This window comes from Micromys minutus, assembly GCF_963924665.1.
Source record: "Micromys minutus genome assembly, chromosome: 3".
NCBI classification, from domain to species: Eukaryota; Metazoa; Chordata; class Mammalia; order Rodentia; family Muridae; genus Micromys; species Micromys minutus.
In genome coordinates, this window is record NC_137972.1 from 58,851,371 (window position 1) to 58,873,294 (window position 21,924).

At 37.2% G+C, this 21,924-nt stretch overlaps 1 protein-coding gene across 1 annotated transcript in view; it reads left to right on the forward strand.

Annotated features, from left to right (window-relative positions):
- The window catches only part of LUZP2 (leucine zipper protein 2), a gene marked incomplete at both ends in the record, with an annotated part of 401,913 nt that overhangs the window by 369,772 nt on the left and 10,217 nt on the right, over positions 1 to 21,924 (forward strand). The window contains one exon of the mRNA XM_080914040.1: positions 20,775 to 20,867. Within this exon, the coding sequence (XP_080770166.1) occupies positions 20,775 to 20,867 (93 nt within the window). The remainder of the gene's footprint in view (positions 1 to 20,774; positions 20,868 to 21,924) is intronic.

Consider the following 21,924-nt stretch of genomic DNA (forward strand, 5'->3'; position numbering starts at 1 on the left):
CCATACCTAAACATAATAAAAGCAATATACAGCAAACCAATAGCCAACATCAAACTTAACAGAGAGAAACATTGAGCAATCGCACTAAAATCAGGAACTTGACAAGGCTGCCCATTCTCCCCATACCTATTCAACATAGTACTGGAAGTCATGGCTGGAGTAATTAGAGAGCAAAAGGAAATAAAAGGGATACAAATTGGAAAGGACAAAGTAAAAACATCATTGTTTGCAGATAACATTATACTGTACATAAGTGACCCCAAAAATTCCACCATAGAACTTCTAGAACTGATAAACTAGTTCAGCAAAGTGGCTGGATATAAAATTAACTCAAAGAAATGAGTAGCCTTCCTCTACTCAAAGGACAAACATGCATCAAAAGAAAGTAGGGAAAAGATACCCTTCACAATAGTCGCAAACAATATGAAATACCTTGGTGTGACTCTAACTAAGAAAGTGAAGGAACTGTATGACAAGAACTTTAAATCTCTAAAGAAAGCAATGGAGAATGATCTCAGAAAATGGAAAGATCTCCCACACTCATAGATTGGAGGGATCAACATTGTAAAATTGGCCATCTTATCAAAAGCAATCTATAGGTTCTATGTAATCCCCATCAAAATTCCAAACCAATTCTTCATAGAGTTGGAAATAGCAATGTGCACTTTCATTTATAATAACAAAAGACCTAAAATAGTGAAATCCATCCTCAACAACAAGAAAATATCTGTGGAAATCACTATTCCTATCCTCAAGCTATATTACAAGACAATTGTGCTAAAAACTGCATGGTACTGGTACAGAAATAGGCATATGGATCAATGGAATAAAATAGAACATCCAGAAATGAGCCCTCACATATAGGGTCACCTGATTTTTGACAAAGGAGATGTAACCATTCAATGGTAAAAGGACAGCCTATTCAACAAACGGTGCTGGTCCAACTGGCACTCAGCATGTAGAAGAATGAAAATAGACCCTTTCTTATCTCCTTGTGCAAAGCTCAAGTGCAAGTGGATCAAAGATCTCCACATTAAAACAGGTACACTGAAATTATTAGAAGAGAAAGTAGGAAAAACCTTAAAACACTTAGGCACAGGAGAAAAATTCCTGAACAGAACACCAATGGCTTGTGCCCTAAGGCAAATATCAACAAATGGGACTTAATGAGATTGCAAAATTTATTTCTGTAATGCTAAGGACACTGTCAGGAAATCAAGAACAGCCAACAGATTGGGAAAAGATCTTTACAAACCCCACATCTGATAGAGAACTAATATCCAAGGTATACAAAGAACTCAAGAAGTTAGATACCAGAGAATCAAACAACCCTATTAGAGAAGGGGGTACAGAGCTAAACAAAAAGTTCTCAATTGAGGACTATGGAATGGCTGAGAAGCATCTAAGGAAGTGCTCAACATCCTTAGCCATCAGGGAAATGCAAATCAAAACAACCCTGAGATTCCACATCACACCAACCAGAATGGATAAGATCAAAAATTCAGATGACAGCAGATGCTGGAGGAGATGGCAAGAAAGGGAAACACTTCTCTGTGGGTGAAGTTGTAAACTGGTACCACCACTCTGGAAATCATTCTGTTGATTCCTCAGAAAATTGGACATAGTACTAGCTGAAAACCCAGTTTTCCACTTCTGGGCATATACCCCAGAGAAGCTCCAGCATACAACAAAGACACATGCACCACAATGTTCATAGCTGTCCTATTTATAATAGCCAGAAGCTAGAAAAGACCCAGATGTCTTTCAGTACATGAATGGATACAAAAATGTGGTATATCTACACAATGGAGTACTACTGAGCTATCAGAAACAATGACTTTATGAAATTCTTAAGAAAATGGATGCATCTAGGGAATATCATCCTGAGTGAGGTAACCCAGTCACAAAAGAACAGATACAATATTCAGTCACTGCTAATTGGATACTAACCCTAGAAAGCTCTGAACACCCGAGAAACAACTCACAGACTATATGAAGTTCAAGAAAAACGAAGGCCAAAAAAAGAAAAGAAAAATTATTAGTCTTAATCTTTATACACCAAGAAAACTTTGACTATTTCTAGGCTACATCTTGTTTTACATGTACTTTATGCTTATTGTATCTAGTAATATTATAATGTGTACTATCAAACCTTTAAAAAATCAAGTACTGAAAAAATGTATTCATGTACTTTTTGCAAAATTGCTTAAAATCTGTACATTTATCTTTGTTTTTTAAAATAAAGTTGTTCAATTAAAAATAAAATAAAATAAAGTATGTAGGATTGGTAAAGATCTTTTTTCCAATCTGTTGGTTGCTGCTTTATTCTGTTGACTGTGTCCTTTGACTTAAGAAGCTTTGTAGTTTTATAAGGTCCTATTTGATGATTCTTGATTCGAGAGCAAAGCCATTGTTATTCTGTCCAGGAAATTTTCTGCTGTGACTATGTGCACTTAACTCTTCCCAACTTTCTCCTCTATTAGTTTCAGTATATCAGGTTTTATGTGGATGCTCTTGATCCACTTGGACTTGAGCTATATACAAGGTAATAAGAATGGATCAATTTGCATTCTTCTACACGCTGCCTTCCAGTTGAGCCAATAGCATTTGTTGAAAATGCCATCTTTTTCCCACTGAGTGGTTTTCACTCTGCTGTATTGCTTTTTTAATTTTTTTAAACTTTATTTTAATAAATATAAAAGAAAAAAATTTAAACATTTTTGCATAAATGTATACAAATACAATTGTGTCAGTGCTTGGCTTTTTTTTTTTTTTTTAAGTTTTGATACTCTGCATTAAGGTCTTACTATTTACAATGAGCAAAAAGTACGTGGAAAACAGTGTGTAACTTGGAATTAGTCAATGTGTTCTTGGCGTGTAAGGTTTGAGCATGACTTTTTTTGTTTGTTTGTTTGTTTTGTTTTCTTTTCTTTTCTTTTCTTGAACTTCACACAGTCTGTGAGTTGTTTCTGGGTCAGTCCGAGCCTCTGGGGTTAGCATCCCACTATCAGCGACTGCATATTATGTCTGTTCTTTTGTAACTGGGTTATCTCACTCAGGATGATATTCTCTAGATGAAGCCATTTTCTTAAGAATTTGGTTAAGTCATTGTTTCTGATGACTGAGTAGTATTCCATTATGTAAATGTACCACAATTTTTGTATCCATTCATCTACTGAAGGACATCTGGGTTCTTTCCAGCTTCTGGCTATTATAAATAGAGCTGCTATGAACATTGTGGTGCATGTATCTTTGTTGCATATTAAAGTGTCTCTGGGGTATATGCCCAGAAGTGGAATAGCTGGATCTTCAGGTAGTACTATGTACAATTTTCTGAGGAATCGCCAGACTGATTTCCAGAGTGGTTATATCAGTTTACAACCCCACCAACAGTGGAGAAGTGTTCTTCTTTCTCCGCAACCTTGCCAGCATCTGCTGTCAACTGAGTTTTGGATCTTGGCCAATCTGACTGGTGTCTGCTGTATTTCTTATTATCATAACAGCATGCCTGCTGTAAGTAATATGGGTGAGGAAGTATTTATTATGTCCTGTGACTTTAAAGATGCAGTCCATCATTGCTAGGAAGGTGGGAGTCCATTTTGTCAGGGCCAGTTTAACTGATTACATATAACGTGAGCATAGAAGAGTGCATGATTCTCAGAAATGAGATCTGAACACCTGTGAGCTAATAAAGTCTAATATAGAAAACAATATGAACTGAACCACAACCTTCAAGATCTGGCAGTAAGTGTACTAGCAAGTTTTCACATCCAGTATTTTCAAAAATCTCTGAAGTCAGTGTCACTAACATGGGATCATGTGTCCCAATATATAAACCCATTTTAAACATAACATTCCTCACTTGGATACCCCAGGTTCATGATCATCTCATGATATGAATATATTTAGTCAAAATTCAAAGGTACCCATAGCCTTACAATACACAAAATATCAAAACCTCTTTTGAGATTTAGGTAAAATCAATACAGGTTGCATATCCCCAGTGTGCAATGTCATGGGGTTAAACACTCTCATTCTAAGAAGGAGAAACAAGAAGATAGAAGTGATACCCCAGACCAAATTAGTAATAAAACTTAATAAAGCAAGGAGAATATCCCACAGCTTCCTCTGTAGTGTGGAACCCAGTGAAGAATTATTTACATTCCAGTGCACTTGTGAATCCACACCCTCATAATATCATGTGGATGCATATCTCTTAAACTGTTTCCACATAGTAATGCAGATCTCCTTTAGTAAATATCATACATTCTAAATTAGCATCTCTAAAATCTTCTAACAACTCAATACTTATTTGGTGCTTATAGCTTTAGAGGTAATTCCTAAGGGCTCTCCATGGGAAATCTAAACATGCTTTTCAATGACTGGCATATTAGCTTTTTTCTTTATCTCTGGTGAAAATGCTGGAAACTTTTATTCTGCAACTTGGCAAACCCAAGATCCTGTGCATGGTTGATAATTCTGAGACCAGATAAAGAAAAAATGCTGGATGCTTTTTACCAACTCAGCATCAAGGCATGTGTGTCTGCATGGGTGAGCTGAGAGCATTTCCTTATGTGGTCCTTTTTGAGAAGGGCACACTGCAGGTTCAATCCTCTCAGGCTTTTTCATTTTAAAAGAAACTCTTTTACCTCCTGGGGGTTGGGGAGCACATAGGCTTTGGCTTGTGAGCAGGTAGAGTAGAAAGTGGGGGGACCCTCTAGAAAGTACTAGAGACCTGGGAGGTAAGGGACTCTAAGGACTCAATGGGGGTGACCTTAGACTTAACGAAAATGTCCAACACTGAAGATAGGGAACTCTAAAAATTTACATCCAGTAGATAGACAGGGCCTCAAGTAGAGGAACAGGGTACTGTACTAGCCCACAGTCAAAATTTCTGACCCAGAATTGTTCCTGTCTAAAAGAACTGCAGGAACAAAGATGGAGAAAAGTGTGCAAGGAATGTGGTCCGAAGACTAGCCCTCCTTGGGATCCATCTCATGGAAGGTCACCAAAGCCTAATGTTGTTACTGATGCTGTGATGTGTTACTGATGGGACCTGGTATGGCTGTCCTCTGAGAGGCCCTACCAGCAACTGTCTGAGACAGAAACAGATACTTGTACCCAATTATTGGACTGAAGTCAAGGACCTCTATATTTGATGAGGGAGAGGACTGAAGAAACTGAAGGGGAGAACAACCTCATAAGAAGACCAGCTATCTCAAGTAACCCAAACCGCAGGGAGCTCCAAGAGACTGAACCACCAAACATGAGTATACACAGGCAGGTTCGAGGTCCCTAGCACAAATATAGCAGATTTCTGTCTATTCTCAGTGGGAGAAGATGAGCTTAATCCTTAAAAGACTTGAGGTCCAGGGAAGGGGGAAAGCTGAAGGGGAAGAGAAGCACCCTCTCAGAAGCAAGCAGCAGGAGGAAGGGATTGAGGAACTGTGGGTGGAGGGACTAAGAAGGGATGTAAATAAATAAAATAATAAAAATAAAAGCTGATTTTTAAAGACACTCAAATAAATTTGCTGTGTTACACACTAGCGGATTTAATTGAAACTTTTTTCCTTTCCTTTTTAATTTTTTATTAATCATTTTATTCATGTACAATTCACATGATATCTCCTTCCCAGTTACCCCTCCACAAACCCCCTATCCCGTTCACCTTATTGCCCTGTCCTCTTGCATCAGTGAGGGTGACCCTCCACCCAGTCACACACTCCCACCTCACTACTCTAACATCCCCATATGCTGGGACATCAAGCCTCCACAGGACCAAAGGACTCCTCTTCCACTGATATTACGTAAGGTCATCCTCTGCTACATACGTATGTGGAGCCATGGACCCCTCCATGTATGCTTGTTTGCTTGTGGTTTAGTTCCTGGAAACTCTTGGATGTTTAGTTAGTTGATATTGTTGATCCTATTGGATTGCAATCTCCTTCAGCTTCTTCAGTCCTTCCCCAGCTCTTCTTAAGATAAAATTTCTGAATCATCATTTTTTAATTTTCTGTAGTTCTTTGTCTAGTTTGAAGGAATCTCTTAGTATAGGGGTAAGGAATCCTGGATTCCCCATCTTTCTTTAGCTTCTCTATTGCACTATTTCAGTGAGTATTTAGGCCATCACATTGGTGAGTTTATATGTAGATTTATGTTAAGTCAATATGTAATTGGAAAGTGGAGAGGTAGGCAGTGAAAAAGTAGGAAAAGGGAGAGGATAGGGAAGGAGAAAAAAATCAAGATGGAGCTGTGAAAAGCAGACATAGATTCTCATGGATTCTCGTGGCTGTAAATAGACATAGGTAGATATAAATATATAAAGAGATTCTAAAGGTCTTTATCCCTTTTTAGGGGGGAGGGGAAAATGGAACTCAGGAACTCTGAAGAGCACCCTTTGCACTTAACCACTGAGTCAACTCTCTCTCCAGTATTTTTTATTTATTTTTACTTTTTGTGCATTTTTTTAAAGTTTTAAAAATGCTACCCCCTTCATTAAGAAACTTGAAAAGGGTCCTAAAAGCATTGTTTATCTTTTTTAAGTTATTTTTTTAAATATAATTTTTAAGGTTGTAAATAAGTATTTGTGGGTACATTTACATAAAAAATATATATATATAACAATAACATAGGAAAACATGCTATTAATTTGAGGGGATAGGAGAGAGACTAGAAGGGGCTATAGGGAGGAAATAGGGATATGATACAGTTCTATTTTAATTAAAATATATGCTTTTTTGTTGATGAACTTCACACAGTCTGTGAGTTGTTTCTGGGGTGTTCAGAGCTTTCTGAGGTTAGTATCTCATTATCAGTGATTGCATGTTATCTCTGTTCTTTTGTGACTTGGTTATCTCACTCAGGATTATATTCTCTAGATGCATCCATTTTCTTAAGAATTTCGTTAAGTCATTGTTTCTGATAGCTCAGTAGTACTCCATTGTGTAAACGTACCACAATTTTTGTAACCATTCATCTACTTAAAGACATCTGGGTTCTTTCCCGCTTCTGGCTATTATAAATAGAGCTGCAATGAACATTGTGGTGCATGTGTCTTTGTTGTATGTTGGAGCGTCTCTGGGGTAAATGCCCAGAAGTGAAATAACTGGTTCTTCAGGTAGTACTATGTCTTTTTTCTGAGAAACCAACAGACTGATTTACAGAAGGGTTGTATCAGTTTACAAAACCACCAAGAGTGGAGAAGTGTTCCTCTTTCTCCACATCCTCGCCAGCATCTATGGTCATCTGAGTTTTGGATCTTGACCAATCTGACTGGTGTGAGATGGAATCTCAGGGTTGTTTTGATTTGCATTTCCCTGATTGTTAAGGATATTGAGCACTTCCTTACATGTTTCTCGGCTATTTGATATTCCTCGATTAAGAAGTATTTGTTTAAGTCTGTACCCCATTTTTAATAGGGCTGATTAATTCTCTGGTGTCTAGCTTTTTGAGTTCTTTGTATACCTTTGATATTAGGCCTCTATCTGATATGGAGTTGGTAAAGATCTTTTCATATTCTGTTGGCTGCTGTTTTGTTTTCTTGACAGTGTCTTTAGCCTTACAGAAACTTTGCAATCCCGTTAAGTCCCATTTGTCAATTTTAACCTTAGAACTCGAGCCACTGGTGTTCTGTTCAGGAAAATTTCTCCTGTGCCTATGAGTTCTAAAGTTTTCCCTAATATTTCATGTAATAGTTTCAGTGTACCTGGTTTAATGTGGAGATATTTGATCCACTTACACTTGAGCTTTGTACAAGGATTTAAAAAAGGGTCTATTTTCATTCTTCTGCATGCTGAGTGCCAGTTGGATCAACACCATTGTTGAATAGGCTGTCCATTTTCCATTGAATGTTTACAGCTTCTTTGTCAAAAATCAGGTGACCATATACATGAGGGCTCATTTCTGGATCTTCTATTTATTTCCTTTGATCCACTTGCCTATTTCTGTACTAGTACCATGCAGTTATCAGCACAATTGACTTGTAATATGGCTTGAGGACAGGAATAGTGATTCCCACAGATGTTTTCTTGTTGTTGAGTATGGATTTCGCTATTCTAGGTCTTTTGTTATTCTAGATGAAAGTGCACATTGCTCTTTCCAATTCTACGAAGAATTGGGTTGGAATTTTGATGGGGATTGCATTGAATCTGTAGATTGCTTTTGGTAAGATGGCCATTTTTAAAATGTTGATCCTTTCAATCCATGAGCATGGGAGATCTTTCCATTTTCTGAGACATTCCTTTATTTCCTTCTTTAGAGGTTTGAAGTTCTTGTCATAAAGGTCCTTCACTTGCTATGTTAGAGTCACACCAAGGTATTTCATATTTTTGTGACTATTGTGAATGGTATCTTTTCCCTAATTTCTTTCTCCAAATGTTTGTTCTTTGAGTATAGGAAGGCTACTGATTTGTTTGAGTTAATTTTATATCCAGCCACTTTGCTGAACTGGTTTATCATCTGTAGGAGTTCTCTGGTTGAATGTGTGGGGTCGCTTAAGTACACTATCATGTCATCTGCAAATAGTGATGTTTTTACTTCTTCCTTTCCAATTTGTATCGCTTTGATTTCCTTTTTCGGTCTAACTGCTCTGGTTAGGACTTCCAGTACTGTATTGAATAGGTAGGGGGAGAGTGGGCAGCCTTGTTGAGTCCCTGATTATCGTGGGATTGCTTCAAGTTTCTCACCCGTAGTTTGATGTTGGCTGTTGGTTTGCTGTATATTGCTTTTATTATATTTAGATATGGGCCTTGGATTCCTGTTCTTTGCACAACTTTTAACATGAAGGGGTGTTGGATTTTGTCGAATGCTTTCTCAGCATCTCCTGAGATAACCATGTGGTTTTTTTCTTTGAGTTTGTTTATATGATGGATTACTTTGATGGATTTCCTTATATTAAACCATTCCTGCATCCTAGGGAGGAAGACTACTTGATCATGGCGAATGATCGTTTTGATGTATCCTTGGCTTCAGTTTGCAAGGATTTTGTTGAGTATTTTTGCATCAATGTTCATAAGTGAGATTGGTCTGAAGTTCTCTATCCTTGTAGGGTCTTTATGTGGTTTAGGAACGATGAATATTGTAGCCTCAAAAAATGAGTTAGGTAGTGTTCCTTCGGATTCTATTTTGTGGAACAGTTCAGAGAGTATTGGTATTATGTCATCAATAAATGTCTGATAAAACTCTGCACTAAACCCATCTGGACCTCAGCTTTTTTTTGTTTAGGAGGCTTTTGTTGATTGCTTCTATTCCTTTACATGCTATGAGATTATTTAGATAGTTTAGCTGGTCCTGGTTTAACTTTGGTATCTTGTATCTGTCTAGGAATTCATCCATTTCCTCCAGATTTTCCAGCTTTGTGGAGTATAGGCTTTTGTAGTAGGAACTGATGATTTCTTGAATTTCTTCAGTTTCAGTCGTTATTTCTCCACTTTCCTTTCTGATTTTGTTAATTTGGATACTCTCTCTTTTGCCCTCTAGTTATTCTGGCTAAGGGTTTATCAATCTTGTTAATTTTCTCAAAGAACCAGCTCTTGGTTTTGTTAATTCTTTAAATGGTTTTTTTTTTTTTGTTGTTGTTTGTTTTTTTTGTTTCTATTTGGTCTATTTCTGCCCTAAGTTTTATTATTTCTTGCCTTCTACTCCTCTTGGGTGTATCTGCTTCCTTTTGTTCTAGAGCTTTCAATTGTGCTGTAAGGTTGCTAGTGTATGCTCTCTCCAGTTTCTTTTTGGAAGCACTCAGAGCTATGAGTTTTCCAATCAGTACTGCTTTCATTGCATCCCATAGGTTTGGCTATGTCATGTTTTTATTTTCATTGAATTCTAGAAAATTCATAATTTCTTTCTTTATTTCTTCTTTGATCCTGCTATCATTTAATAGAGCATTGTTTAGTTTCCATGTGTATCTGGGATTTTTGTTGTCTTTGCTGTTATTAAAGACCAGCCTTAGACCATGGTGATCTGAAAGGATGCATGGGAGTATTTCAATCTTCTTGTATTGATCCAGGCTCATTCTGGGTCCAATTATGTGGTCAATTTTCGATAAGGTGCCGTGAGGTGCTGAGAAGAAGGTGTACTCTTTAGTTTTAAGATGATATGTTCTATAGATATCTATTAATTCCAGTTGATTCATAGTCTCTGTTAGTTTTACAGTGTTCTTGTTCAGTTTCTGTTTCCATAATCTGCCCATTGGTGAGAGTGGGGTATTAAAGTCTCCCACTATTATTGTGTGGTGTAAAATGTATTTTTTTGAGCTTTAGTAGGATTTATTTTATGAATATGGGTGCTTTTGTATTTGGAGCATATATGTTAAGGATTGAGAGTTCCTCCTGACAGATTTCCTCTGTAATGAGTAAAAAAGTGTCCTTCCTTATCTTTTTTGATAACTTTTGGTTGAAAATCTACTTTATTTGATATTAGAATGGCCACTTTAGCTTGCTTCTTGGGGCCATTTTCTTGGAAGGTTTTTTCCCAACCTTTTATTCTGAGATACTGTCTGTCTTTGTCTCTGAGATGAGTTTCCTGTATGCAGCAAAATGCTGGGTTTTGCTTATGTATCCAGTCTGATAGTCTATGTCTTTTTATTGGGGAGTTGAGTACATTTATATTAATAGATATCAAGGAATAGTGGTTGCTGTTTCCCGCTATTGTTGCTTTGGTAGGTTGAATTGTGCCTGTGTGTCTTTCTTCTTTTGGTTTTCTTGCTTAGAAGTTTTCTTGTTTTTATTATGAGGTGGTTCCCTTCATTGTATTGGGTTTTCCACCCATAATTCATTGTAGTGCTGGGTTTGTGGTCATATATTGTGTGAATTTAGTTTTGTCATGGAATATCTTTGTCTCGCCATCTATGGTGATTGATAGTTTTGCTTGGCATAGGAGCTTGGGCTGGCACTTGTGCTTTCTCAGGGTCTACATGATATCTGTCCAGGGTCTTCTAGCATTCATAGTCTCTGTTGAGAAATCGGGTGTGATTCTGATTGGTCTGCCTTTATATGTTACATGACCTTTTTCCCTTACTACTTTTAGTATTCTTTCTTTGCTTTGGGCACTTGGTGTTTTGACTATTATGTGTCGGGAAGAATTTCTTTTCTGGTCCAACCTATTTAAAGTTCTGTAGGCTTCTTTTATTCTTGTGGTCATCTCATTTTTAAGGGTAGGGAAGTTTTCTTCCAGGATTTTATTGAAGATATTTACTGTACCTCTTAGTTGATATTCTTCACCCTCTTCTATTCCTATTATCCTTAGGTTTGGTCTTCTCATTGTGTCCTGGATCTCCTGCACATTTTGGGTTAGGAGCATTTTGGTTTTTGCTTCTTCTTTGATTGTTTTGTCTATGTTTTCAATGTTGTCTTCGGCCCCCGAGATTCTCTCTTCCATCACTTGTAGTCTGTTGGAAATGCTTGCATCTGTGACTCCTGATTTCTTTTTAGGATTTCTACCTTTAGGGTTGTCTCTTTTAGTGTTTTCTTTGTTGAGTCTATTTCCGTTTTAAAGTGCTTCTTCCATTCCTTAATCTCTTTGGTTGTGTTTTCTTCTAGTTCTTATAGTATTTTTCTTGTTTCTTCTTTAAAAGCTTCTAATTCTTTATGCTTTTCCTCCCGTTCTTGTTTAAACATCTCTATCATCATCTTGAGGTAGGAATTTGTGTCTGAGTCTTCTTTTTCTGGAGTGTTTAGCATTCTGCTGTTTGTTGTGATGGGAGAGCTGGGTTCTAGTGTTGCCAGGTTGTCTTGGGTTCCCTGGGGTATGTTCTTTCGCTTTCCTCTTGCCATATTGTTGTCAGTGATTGGTTCTCGCCTTTCCCTTGTACATGGCCTGTGTCCCTAGATCTCCACCATTTCTGGTGGCAGATGTTCCAAGTGCCTGTTTTGCAACCCGGAATCGCCCGCTGGGAACAGAGGGCCCGCTGCCACTGCTTTCTGGATACCTGGATCAAGCTGGGCAGGCGCACACTTTCCCTGTGCTCCACTGAGATCTCTCTACCCCCTGTCTAGTCAGAATCCGTTCTCACCCGGTTCTCTCCAGTCCTGTGTTGTTTGGGTCTCCACTCCGAGTCAGGTCTTTATCTCATATAGAAGGGCAGTTTGTATCTTTGTCTATTGTATATAATCTTATTGTGTGGAGGACTTAAGAATTGAGAATCTATTTATAAACCCCTTTGAAAAGTGACCTGGCTTTGAAGTGATGTTTGTGAAGGGCATTGGAGGAAAGAAGAAGCTAGGTGCTAATTCCACCTGGGACAGAGCAGCAGGGAAGGCAGAGGGAACTGCCTGGGAAGGGAATCATGTGGAGGGAGTGGCTAAAGGACAAAGTGACAGAGTGCATGTGCACAGCTTCGTACTAAAAGTGGCATCAGTGGAGTGAGACTGCAGGGGCCGATAAAGAGATAGACCAAGTCCATTTTTAATATTTACTGCAACATCTATACGTTTGCCTTCAGACATTTTGGCGAAATAAGGTCTTATAGCAATACTGCCTGATCCTCCGGTTCTTATAATCCTACTGCCTCCACTTTCTCAATGATCTGTGAACCCTAAGCCATTAAGTTGTATTATAAAGTTATTTGTTGTGGGTGGCTATGTTTGGGACTAGTTAATAAATAAATAAGCAATGAATTTAAAAATAAACAAGGATAAGAATATAGAAAGGATTGGAAGGAGGAATAAGGGAGTAATAATGTCAATATTATATATATATATATATATATATATATATATATATATATATATATAATCTCAAATCATTAAATTGAAAAACATAATGCTTAGAAATGTACCAATTCTGCTGTCCTAATACTCAGTTTCATTTTGTATACAGTCCCTATTCCATTCCTGTCTACAGTCAACTTATGAATACCTGTGCTTTCTGTAACTTTAAATCTATCAGCACTCTTCTTTTTAATAAATGCATCTTTTAAAAAGTCTCTTTCTAGTGTGATTTTTTTCTCTAGATTCTTTTTGCTACCGATTTGGCTAACTATAATTCAGCAATAGCCAGGCGAGAGCCTGAGGTCTATAGTGCTGCTGTTTCCAATCTGGGCCCCAAAAGTGCAAATCCCAGTTCTAAAGCTCTATGAACCACATGGTCAGGTTCTTGCTGATAACAATCTCCCATCTGTATTGACTTTCTATATTAGTTTATATCCTCGTTGATAGAAGAAACTCATTGAAGCAATAATTCAAAAGTGAATCCCAAGTCTCTAAAGCAAACTTCAAAGGCAGAATACATAAAATATACAGCCAGGCAGCCTCACTTCTTAGTATATCAGGGAAAACATATCATGAAACCAAAACGAGGACCAGGCTATACAAATACACTAAATATTTGATCAAATTGTCCCATCTTTGACTGGTAGGCCTTTTCTCAAGAATGTTCTACAGCTTTACAAAACGTCAGATAGGGACTTTGCTTGTTTATTCTTTCTTCATTCATTCATTATACGCAGACCACAGTTTCTCCTCCCAGTCCTTCTTCCCCCATTCCAGTTCCTTTCTCCTCAGATCCAGTCCTCCTCCATTTACCTTCAGAACAGGCAGGCCTCCTGATAATATTAACCAAACATGGCATATCATGTTTCAATAGGCATGTACCCTCATACCAAGGTTGTATGAAGCAACCCAGTATAAGGAAAAGTGTCCCAAACACAAGCAAGGGAGTTGGAGACAGGACCTCTTCCCACCTGTAGAATCTCCCACGAACACCAAGCTACAGGACCATAACATATATGCAGGAAACCTCAGTCAGACTCATACAAGTTCCATGAAACTACTTGGGTGTGGGCCTCTCTCTTAGATCACCCGGGGAATGTGGCATTTCATCACATTCCATCCCACAGAATGAATGATGACTATTTAAGGCATAGTAGAAAAGGAGGAGGAACAAAAAATATTGAGAACCAAATAGGGCTTCTAGGAATAAAACAGAATCAATTTGATCTCTCTTTTAATTGTAGTTTTATTGTAATACTTAAAGCATATGTAAATGTTTATTCACTCATATAGTGAGTGGCTAGACATAATTCAAATTGCCTTTTATTTACTCTAATTTATTTCACAATCATTTCTTCAGTCATATGCATGTCTAGTTGCTTTCTGATTCGGCACTTATCTTTAGTTTCATTGTTTACTTGTTAAGTATAAACCATAAAAAAATGCTGAGAGAAAATAAGAGTAGTTAGTTGATTTAAAAATACCTACTAGCTTCCAAACATTCAGTGATAAATAGATTTTTCTCTGGGGATTGTAATATCATATATAAACCAAAATAGATTGCTATGATTCTTGTGTAGACACTGAATTGGGGTTTATCAAAATAAAAGATTTAATTCAAACCGAAGCTGCCAGAAACTTCAACCACAAAAAGATTTCTAAAATATGTTCTAGATATTTTTTAGGCCTCACTTTATTTGGTGTATGGATATTTTGCTGGCATGCATTTATATGCATGCCATATAACTATTGAATCCTCTGGTAATGGGATTTTAGGTGTGAGCCACTCTGTTGGTGCTGGTAATTGAACTTGAGTCCTTCGCAAAAGCAACAGGTAGTTTTACCCACTGAGCTATCTCTCCAACCCTTTATGATTTTTAATCTATAAATTTTACATACGAAATATATTATAGATAACAACATTCTGTATCAGACTTGTGAACCAAAAAAATAAATAAATAAAAATAGAAACATGTACAGAGCACAACAAATATGTAACCATATGAGATCTCCATGCATGTGACAAAGGCTGAAAGACATTGAGAAGTAACAATATGTCTTGCTTTCACACAGTTGCTGCTGTTGTGCATTGAAATAAAATTACAAAGTTATTCAGTTATCTGATTGTTCAACTGAAACATACTATAGAGAACATCAAAAAAAATAAGTTAAAACTGCTATTATGTAGTGTAACTTAATGTTTTATGCTTTCTCTAGCTGTTGTCATCTTTGTTGTTGTCAGGGAGAGTTTCTTTTGATACAAGTGTCTCTTAATTCCTCTCTTATTATAAACCAGGGTCTTCCTTTCATCTGTAAGTTGGAGATAATGGGAAGCAGGTGGCAGTCACCCAATTGAGTTTTCCTAGAACAAATCCATGCTTGACTCTTTTTAAAATTGTTTTTTTTTTGGGGGGGGGGGGCTGGAGAGATGGCTTAGAGGCTAAAGGCATAAGCTGTGCTTATAGATTTGAGATTAATCCTGCAAATGCACGATGGCTCATAACCATCTGTAACTCAATTTCCAGGATACTCGGTGCTCTTCCTGACCTCTGCAGGTACCACTTGTGCATGTGGTGCTCAGGAAACCATGTTTTATATTAAAGCAAGTTACCAATACCTGATTGTATAGACAACAGGATAATCAGAATAACATCCTTTTCCTCTTCACATCTCCAAAGGAATTTAACCCAGAACAGACACTGGGTTCACTTGCTATCTGATGTCTTCAAAGTGCAGCAAACAGATTTGGGAAAAGTGCAAGAGTGTCATTCTTTTTCACCAAGACTAAATTTGTCCCAAAGTCAGCACACACGCAAGCGCATGTGTGCGTACACACACACACACACACACACACACAGAGAGAGAGAGAGAGAGAGAGAGAGAGAGAGAGAGAGAGAGAGAGAGAGAGAGATAAATATTTCTTTACAGCCCTCCATTGCAAATGGAAAATTAAAAGAATAGTTGTAAGAAAATATGGTTTTGTATATAGGATAAAACAACATATATTGAAAATGTATAGATAATGGTTAGTTCTATCACTGATCTGTAAAAGTTTATATGGATAACCAGTCAGAACCAACAGAGTTGGTTCTTTTTGGAATGTTATCTATATAGAATGAACATAGACCACACAGCTGGATACTGTGTCAGAAAGAGTTCACACAGCTCTGTCACAGAACAGGTAACAAAGTAAAAACCTCACAGTCTGTTCTTTCAAATAAAGAGGAAAACACTGCCATAGAAGAAGTTATTCAAACTTAATCTTCTTTCCTATGGCTAAGTCTCCCTCTCCCTCTCTTCCTCTACCACTTAAGAATCGTTCTCATCTTGAAAGCCTCATTGCCTCTGCCATCAAATATGGCTCTCTCTCCTCTGCCCTGTCTAGGCTTCCAAAACTCCTTTGCCTCCAACCAGGCCACTAAAGCCACTTTCATTCTTATACTTGGTTCACTCCAAGGTAATTTTGTTTCTATCAGTGTAAGTCCCTGCACTTACTTACCAGACCAAGGTCACCTGGTATGGTTGCAAAGAATTAAATCAGGGCAGGTTAAAGAAGCCAAGACACAACTAAGACTGTGACAGTTTTATTGAGAGCAATCTGGATTTTTTATATCTTTATCAGAAACAGAATATAGTGGCAATTTCCAGGATCAGTACAGGTATAGTTGCTAGGATACACTGAAGTTTACAAGCTATACAAACAGGGTGCATAACATTAATGTCTAAGACCAATTGTCCTGCCAAGCTTCCAGGCTTCTAGGCTTTCATGCTCCCTTGACTTCCAAGGGAACACACAGAGAAACACCAAGAAGCCTGGATTCTTCAATACCTGTGAGAGTGCATCTGTCCCTTAGGAACTGGAAGGCACATTGTATCCCAGGAGCCACGGACTCTAACCTGAAAAAAATTTGATGCCTGCCTCTCAAGGTAACTAGGCCAAGTCAATTCTATGGTTCCCTGCACACCAGTCTTTTCATCTTCCCTGGTCTCAATGGCAGCTTTGGCATTGCCCTCATTATTAATGTTCTTATTCTCTGACAGACCTTTGACAAACAGAGGCTTGGAAGGCTGACTTCTTGCAATAAGTGATACCCTGGTTGCTTGTAACTCCTGCCTGATTACCCTCAACTTTCATTTTACTGCTGGAGATTATAACTACTTTAGCATCTTCAAAGGAAACAGATTCTACAAATGCCTACCCTGGAGATTTGCCATTTGGGTTGTAGAGCTCGTAGACAAAAGCTCCTTATTCATATACTTCCTGAAAATCTTTTCTGTTGAACTGTAGGGAAGGTTGTGTGAAACCAGAATTTTTGATTCTCCATTCCAAGTGCCATTCTTTAAAGATCTTTCTTGCCTTTGTCCCATATCTCCAATGTAGTAGTGTGAAACAGATCATCCGTAAATCTGGCCTGCTTTTCTTCAACGTTTTTCTGGATATCAGCTTCTGTCTTAAATTCAGTATAAGCAGACATCTCAAGCTCCCCCATCCTGGCTGACCAATCTGATTTCTGTGGCACCTTCAAAAACAGCTTTTAATTCATCCTCACTAATGTTGTAAGAAAGGTTTTATAAATATAAAAAGATTCATGAATTTGTCATTCTTGTACAGGGGCCATGCTAACTAAGCTCCTTTGAATCATTCCAAGTTTAGTCCATGCAAGCAAAAGAGTGTCATTCATGTCATTTATCTTCTCTGTTCTTTAAGAAGTAGAAGAGTGGATGTTTGTATCTATGTCTTCTACACAAGGTAAGACCAGAATAAAAAGACAAGGCTCAATTCTTTCTACACATCAGCAAAGGTAAACTTCTGTGTCAAGAGAAATTACTATGTTTAGCAAACCCCCAGTATCTTTTTTTAGGATTTATTTTAAAAAAAAAAGATAAAAAAAATTTTAAACATTTTTGCATGAATGTATACAAATACAACTGTGTCCGTGCTTAGATTTTTTTTTTCTTTTTCTTTTTACAATGATCAAAAAGTACATGTAATACAGGGTGTAACCCGGAATTTGTCAATGTGTTCTTGGTGTGTAAGGATTGAGCATGACTTTTTTTTTGTTTTGTTTTGTTTTCTTTTTTTCTTGGACTTCACACAGTCTGTGAGTTGTTTCTGGGGCAGTGCGAGCCTCTGAGGTTAGCATCCCACTATCAGTGACTGCATATTATGTCTGTTCTTTTGTGACTGGGTTATCTCACTCAGGATGATCTTCTCTAGATGCAGCCATTTTCTTAAGAATTTGGTTAAGTCATTGTTTCTGGTGGCTGAGTAGTATTCCATGGTGTAAATGTACCACAATTTTTGTATCCATTCATCTACTAAAGGACATCTGGGTTCTTTCCAGCTTCTGGCTATTACAAATAGAGCTGCTATGAACATTGTGGTGCATGTATCTTTGTTGTATATTAAAGTGTCTCTGGGGTATATGCCCAGAAGTGGAATAGCTGGGTCTTCAGGTAGTACTATGTCCAATTTTCTGAGGAATCACCAGACTGATTTCCAGAGTGGTTGTATTAGTTTGCAACCCCAACAACAATGGAGCAGTGTTCCTCTTTCTCTGCAACCTTGCCAGCATCTGCTGTCATCTGAGTTTTGGATCTTGGCCAATCTGACTGGTGTGAGGTGGAATCTCAGGGTTGTTTTGATTTGCATTTCCCTGATGGCTAAGGATGTCCAGCACTTCCTCAGATGTTAATCAGCCATTCGATATTCCTCAATTGAGAACGTTTTGTTTGGCTCTGTACCCCATTTTTAATAGGGTTGTTTGATTCTTTGATGTCTAGCTTTTTGAGTTCTTTGTATACCTTGGATATTAGGCCTCTATCTGATGTGGTGTTGGTAAAGATCTTTTCCCATTTTGATGGCTGCCGTTTTGTTTTCTTGACAATGTCCTTAGCCTTACAGAAACTTTGCAATCTCATTAAGTCCCATTTGTTAATCTTTGACCTTAGAGCTTTAGCCATTGGTGTTTTGTTCAGAAAATTTTCTCCTGTGCCTATGTGTTCTAAGGTTTTCCCTACTTTCTCATTTAATAGTTTCAGTGTATCTGGTTAAATGTGGAGATCTTTGATCCACTTACACTTGAGCTTTGTACAAGGAGATAAGAAAGGGTCTATTTTCATTCTTTTGCATGCTGAGTGCCAGTTGGTCCAGCACCATTTGTTGAATAGGCTGTCCTTTTTCCATTGAATGTTTACTGCTCCTTTGTCAAAAATCAGGTGACCATATACGTGAGGGCTCATTTCTGGATCTTCAATTCTATTTCATTGATCCACGTGCCTATTTCTGTACCACTACCATGCAGTTTTCAGCACAATTGCCTTGTAATATAGCTTGTGGTCAGAGATAGTGATTCCCGCAGATGTTTTCTTGTTGTTGAGGATGGATTTCGCTATTCTAGGTCTTTTGTTATTCCATATAAAATTGCACATTGATCTTTCCAACTCAATGAAGAATTGGGTTGAAATTTTGATGGGGATTGCATTGAATCTGTAGTTTGCTTCTGGTAGGATGGCCATTTTTAAAATGTTGATCCTTCCAATCCATGAGCATGGGAGTTCTTTCCACTTACTGAGATACTCCTCAATTTTCTTCTTTAGAGGCTTGATATTCTTGTCATACAGTTCCTTCACTTGCTTAGTTAGAGTCACACCAAGGTATTTCATAGTTTTTGTGACTATTATGAAGGGTATCTTTCCCTAATTTCTTTCTCTTCATGCTTTTCCTTTGAGTATAGGAAGGCTAATGATTTGTTTGAGTTAATTTTGTATCCAGCTACTTTGCTGAACTTGTTTATCAGCTGTAGGAGTTTTCTGGTCGAATTTTTGGGGTCACTTAAGTACACTATCATGTCATCGGCAAAGAGTGATGTTTTTATCTCTTCCTTTTCAATTTGTATCCCCTTGATCTCCTTTGCTGTCTAATTGCTCCAGCCAGGACTTCCAGTACTATGTTGAATAGGTAGGGGGAGAGTGGTCAGCCTTGTCGATTCTCTGATTTCAGTGAAATGCCCAATATCTTAATGAATATGGAACAGTGAAAAGAATTGGAGTGCTTTGTTTTCTATATTTCTGTTAATATTCCATAAGCCTCACTAGCCTCACTAGCAATATACATTATGCCATGTATATTAAGGATTTGTAAGAATCTTTTCAGATGCTATCTTTGTGAGACTCCTTTGTTAGTAAGGAGTGTAGTTGCTTGTGGAAGGCTATGTGAAGACCATGTGGAATAGCTGGCAATCCTAGATGGGTTCTTTGTACTCTGAACAGATTCTGCTTCACTCTTGAGCTCCTCAGATCCCAATATTTAGAATGTTTATATATTTTCCTATGTGGCCTATTGCAGTCAAAACTTCAGATTTGAAGACAGCATTCATGAGTGTATATTTTATCTCTCCTACCAATGTCTAACCTGGATTTTTGAGGACAGCATTATATTTAAATGTCCCAAAGACACACTGACCTACCCTTCCCTGGTTGACAGTCACAGATCTTACCAAGTGAATTACACGTATTAGTTGTGTGTTTCTGTTGGCCAGTGTGGTTTTTGCTTTCTTAGTGTTTCTAATGAAATAAATGTTATAATGATATTTTGGTACCCAGAGGTAAACAGCTTGTTTTGTGAAGGAACAGAATGCACAAAACCCTCTAGGTATACTCTGTAATGTTACAAGATATTTTCTGTCTTGTTAAATAAGTGAAGCGTGTACTCATTATATCTCAGACAAACTGGGGATTAGTATGAAGAGGAAGGAGAAGATTCTTGTCTTTCGAAGATTCTCTTAAAAAAAAAAGCTTTATTCTTTAAGAAATCTTCATAACCAATAGGAAACCTTCCATTAGGCCTCATTAATGCAAAAAATTGATATAATTATTTTTCTTAATTTCAAAGGTAAGAATTTTATGACACACATTAAAGATGTCTTATATAATAATGCTTATTTTAAGAGTCAAATGTTGACATTGTAATTTATGTTGTATAATGCCATGACTCTGTGTCTATGTGTAAAACCTATTTCCCTTATTTTCAATATATATTTCTTCTTTTTTCTCTGTATCTCTTTCCAGCCACAACAAAGTTCTCCAGGACACCATGACAGCTCTCAAGTTCAAGCAACGAAAGAAGAGAGTATGAGACCCTCTGCGTGTGGTCCTCAAGATGTAAGAATAACCTAAAATGGTTTGAAAAGAAGGTCACAACATTTGGCAACGATAGTGCATGACATTGTGAAATATTCTCTTTGGGGCACAGGACACACACGAGGGGAAGGAATGTCTACTTTCTAAGCATGCTAACTTTTCATGTGATAACACAGATGTTGCCTAAGTTTTATAGCCACATTCTGCTGAACAGCTGAAGGCTTAGCACTACATTCATCCCTACAGCCATGAGATTAATATCATGATGTTAAAGTCAAGCAGGGAAATAAGCAAAATATATATATATATATATATATATATATATATATATATATATATATATATATATATATATTCTATAGCATTCACCACTTAAGAAAAGCAAACGTGCCATTAGTAAACAACCTGCCACACAAAGGGAGGTCCTCAACCTTCATATGATAAAGAGATTGAAGCCTGGATTGTAGGGGATTCCTCTTAATAAGTGCAGTAAAAAATAAAATATTAATCTTTGAATTCTGTCAGAATGAAAGTTTTTATATCTGTCGTGGAAGGTTTAACAAACATTTTTGTTAATAAAATTCAGATAAAGGCTCTAGTACAAATAGAAATTATATACTGAGATCATCCATAGCTAAAAGAAGTAAGCCAACATCTAAAGAAAATAAGAAGGGAAAACAAGAAAATTGGTACTTATATTTTTGTTTTGCTAGCCCCCCACCCTACATGCACTTGGAAAAATATAAATTGTCAATAGGCTTGCAACTGAATCTTTGTGTGTGTGTGTATGTGTGTGTGTGTGTGTGTGTGTGTGAATATAAACTTATATATATATATATATATATATATATATATATATATATATATATAGTTAACCAGGAGTAGAAATCAATATGTGCAGTTGACTTCCAGAGTTTAGAAGGAATGAACTTTGCAGTGGCCTAAAGTATGGATAGATTTTACCAATGGAGGAAAATTTTCACAAGCAGAAAATATACTATAGCACTATTGATACAGAATAGAAAAATTGAAAGTGGTAATATACTCACCCATAGGTTAATAAGAAACCACAAATTAA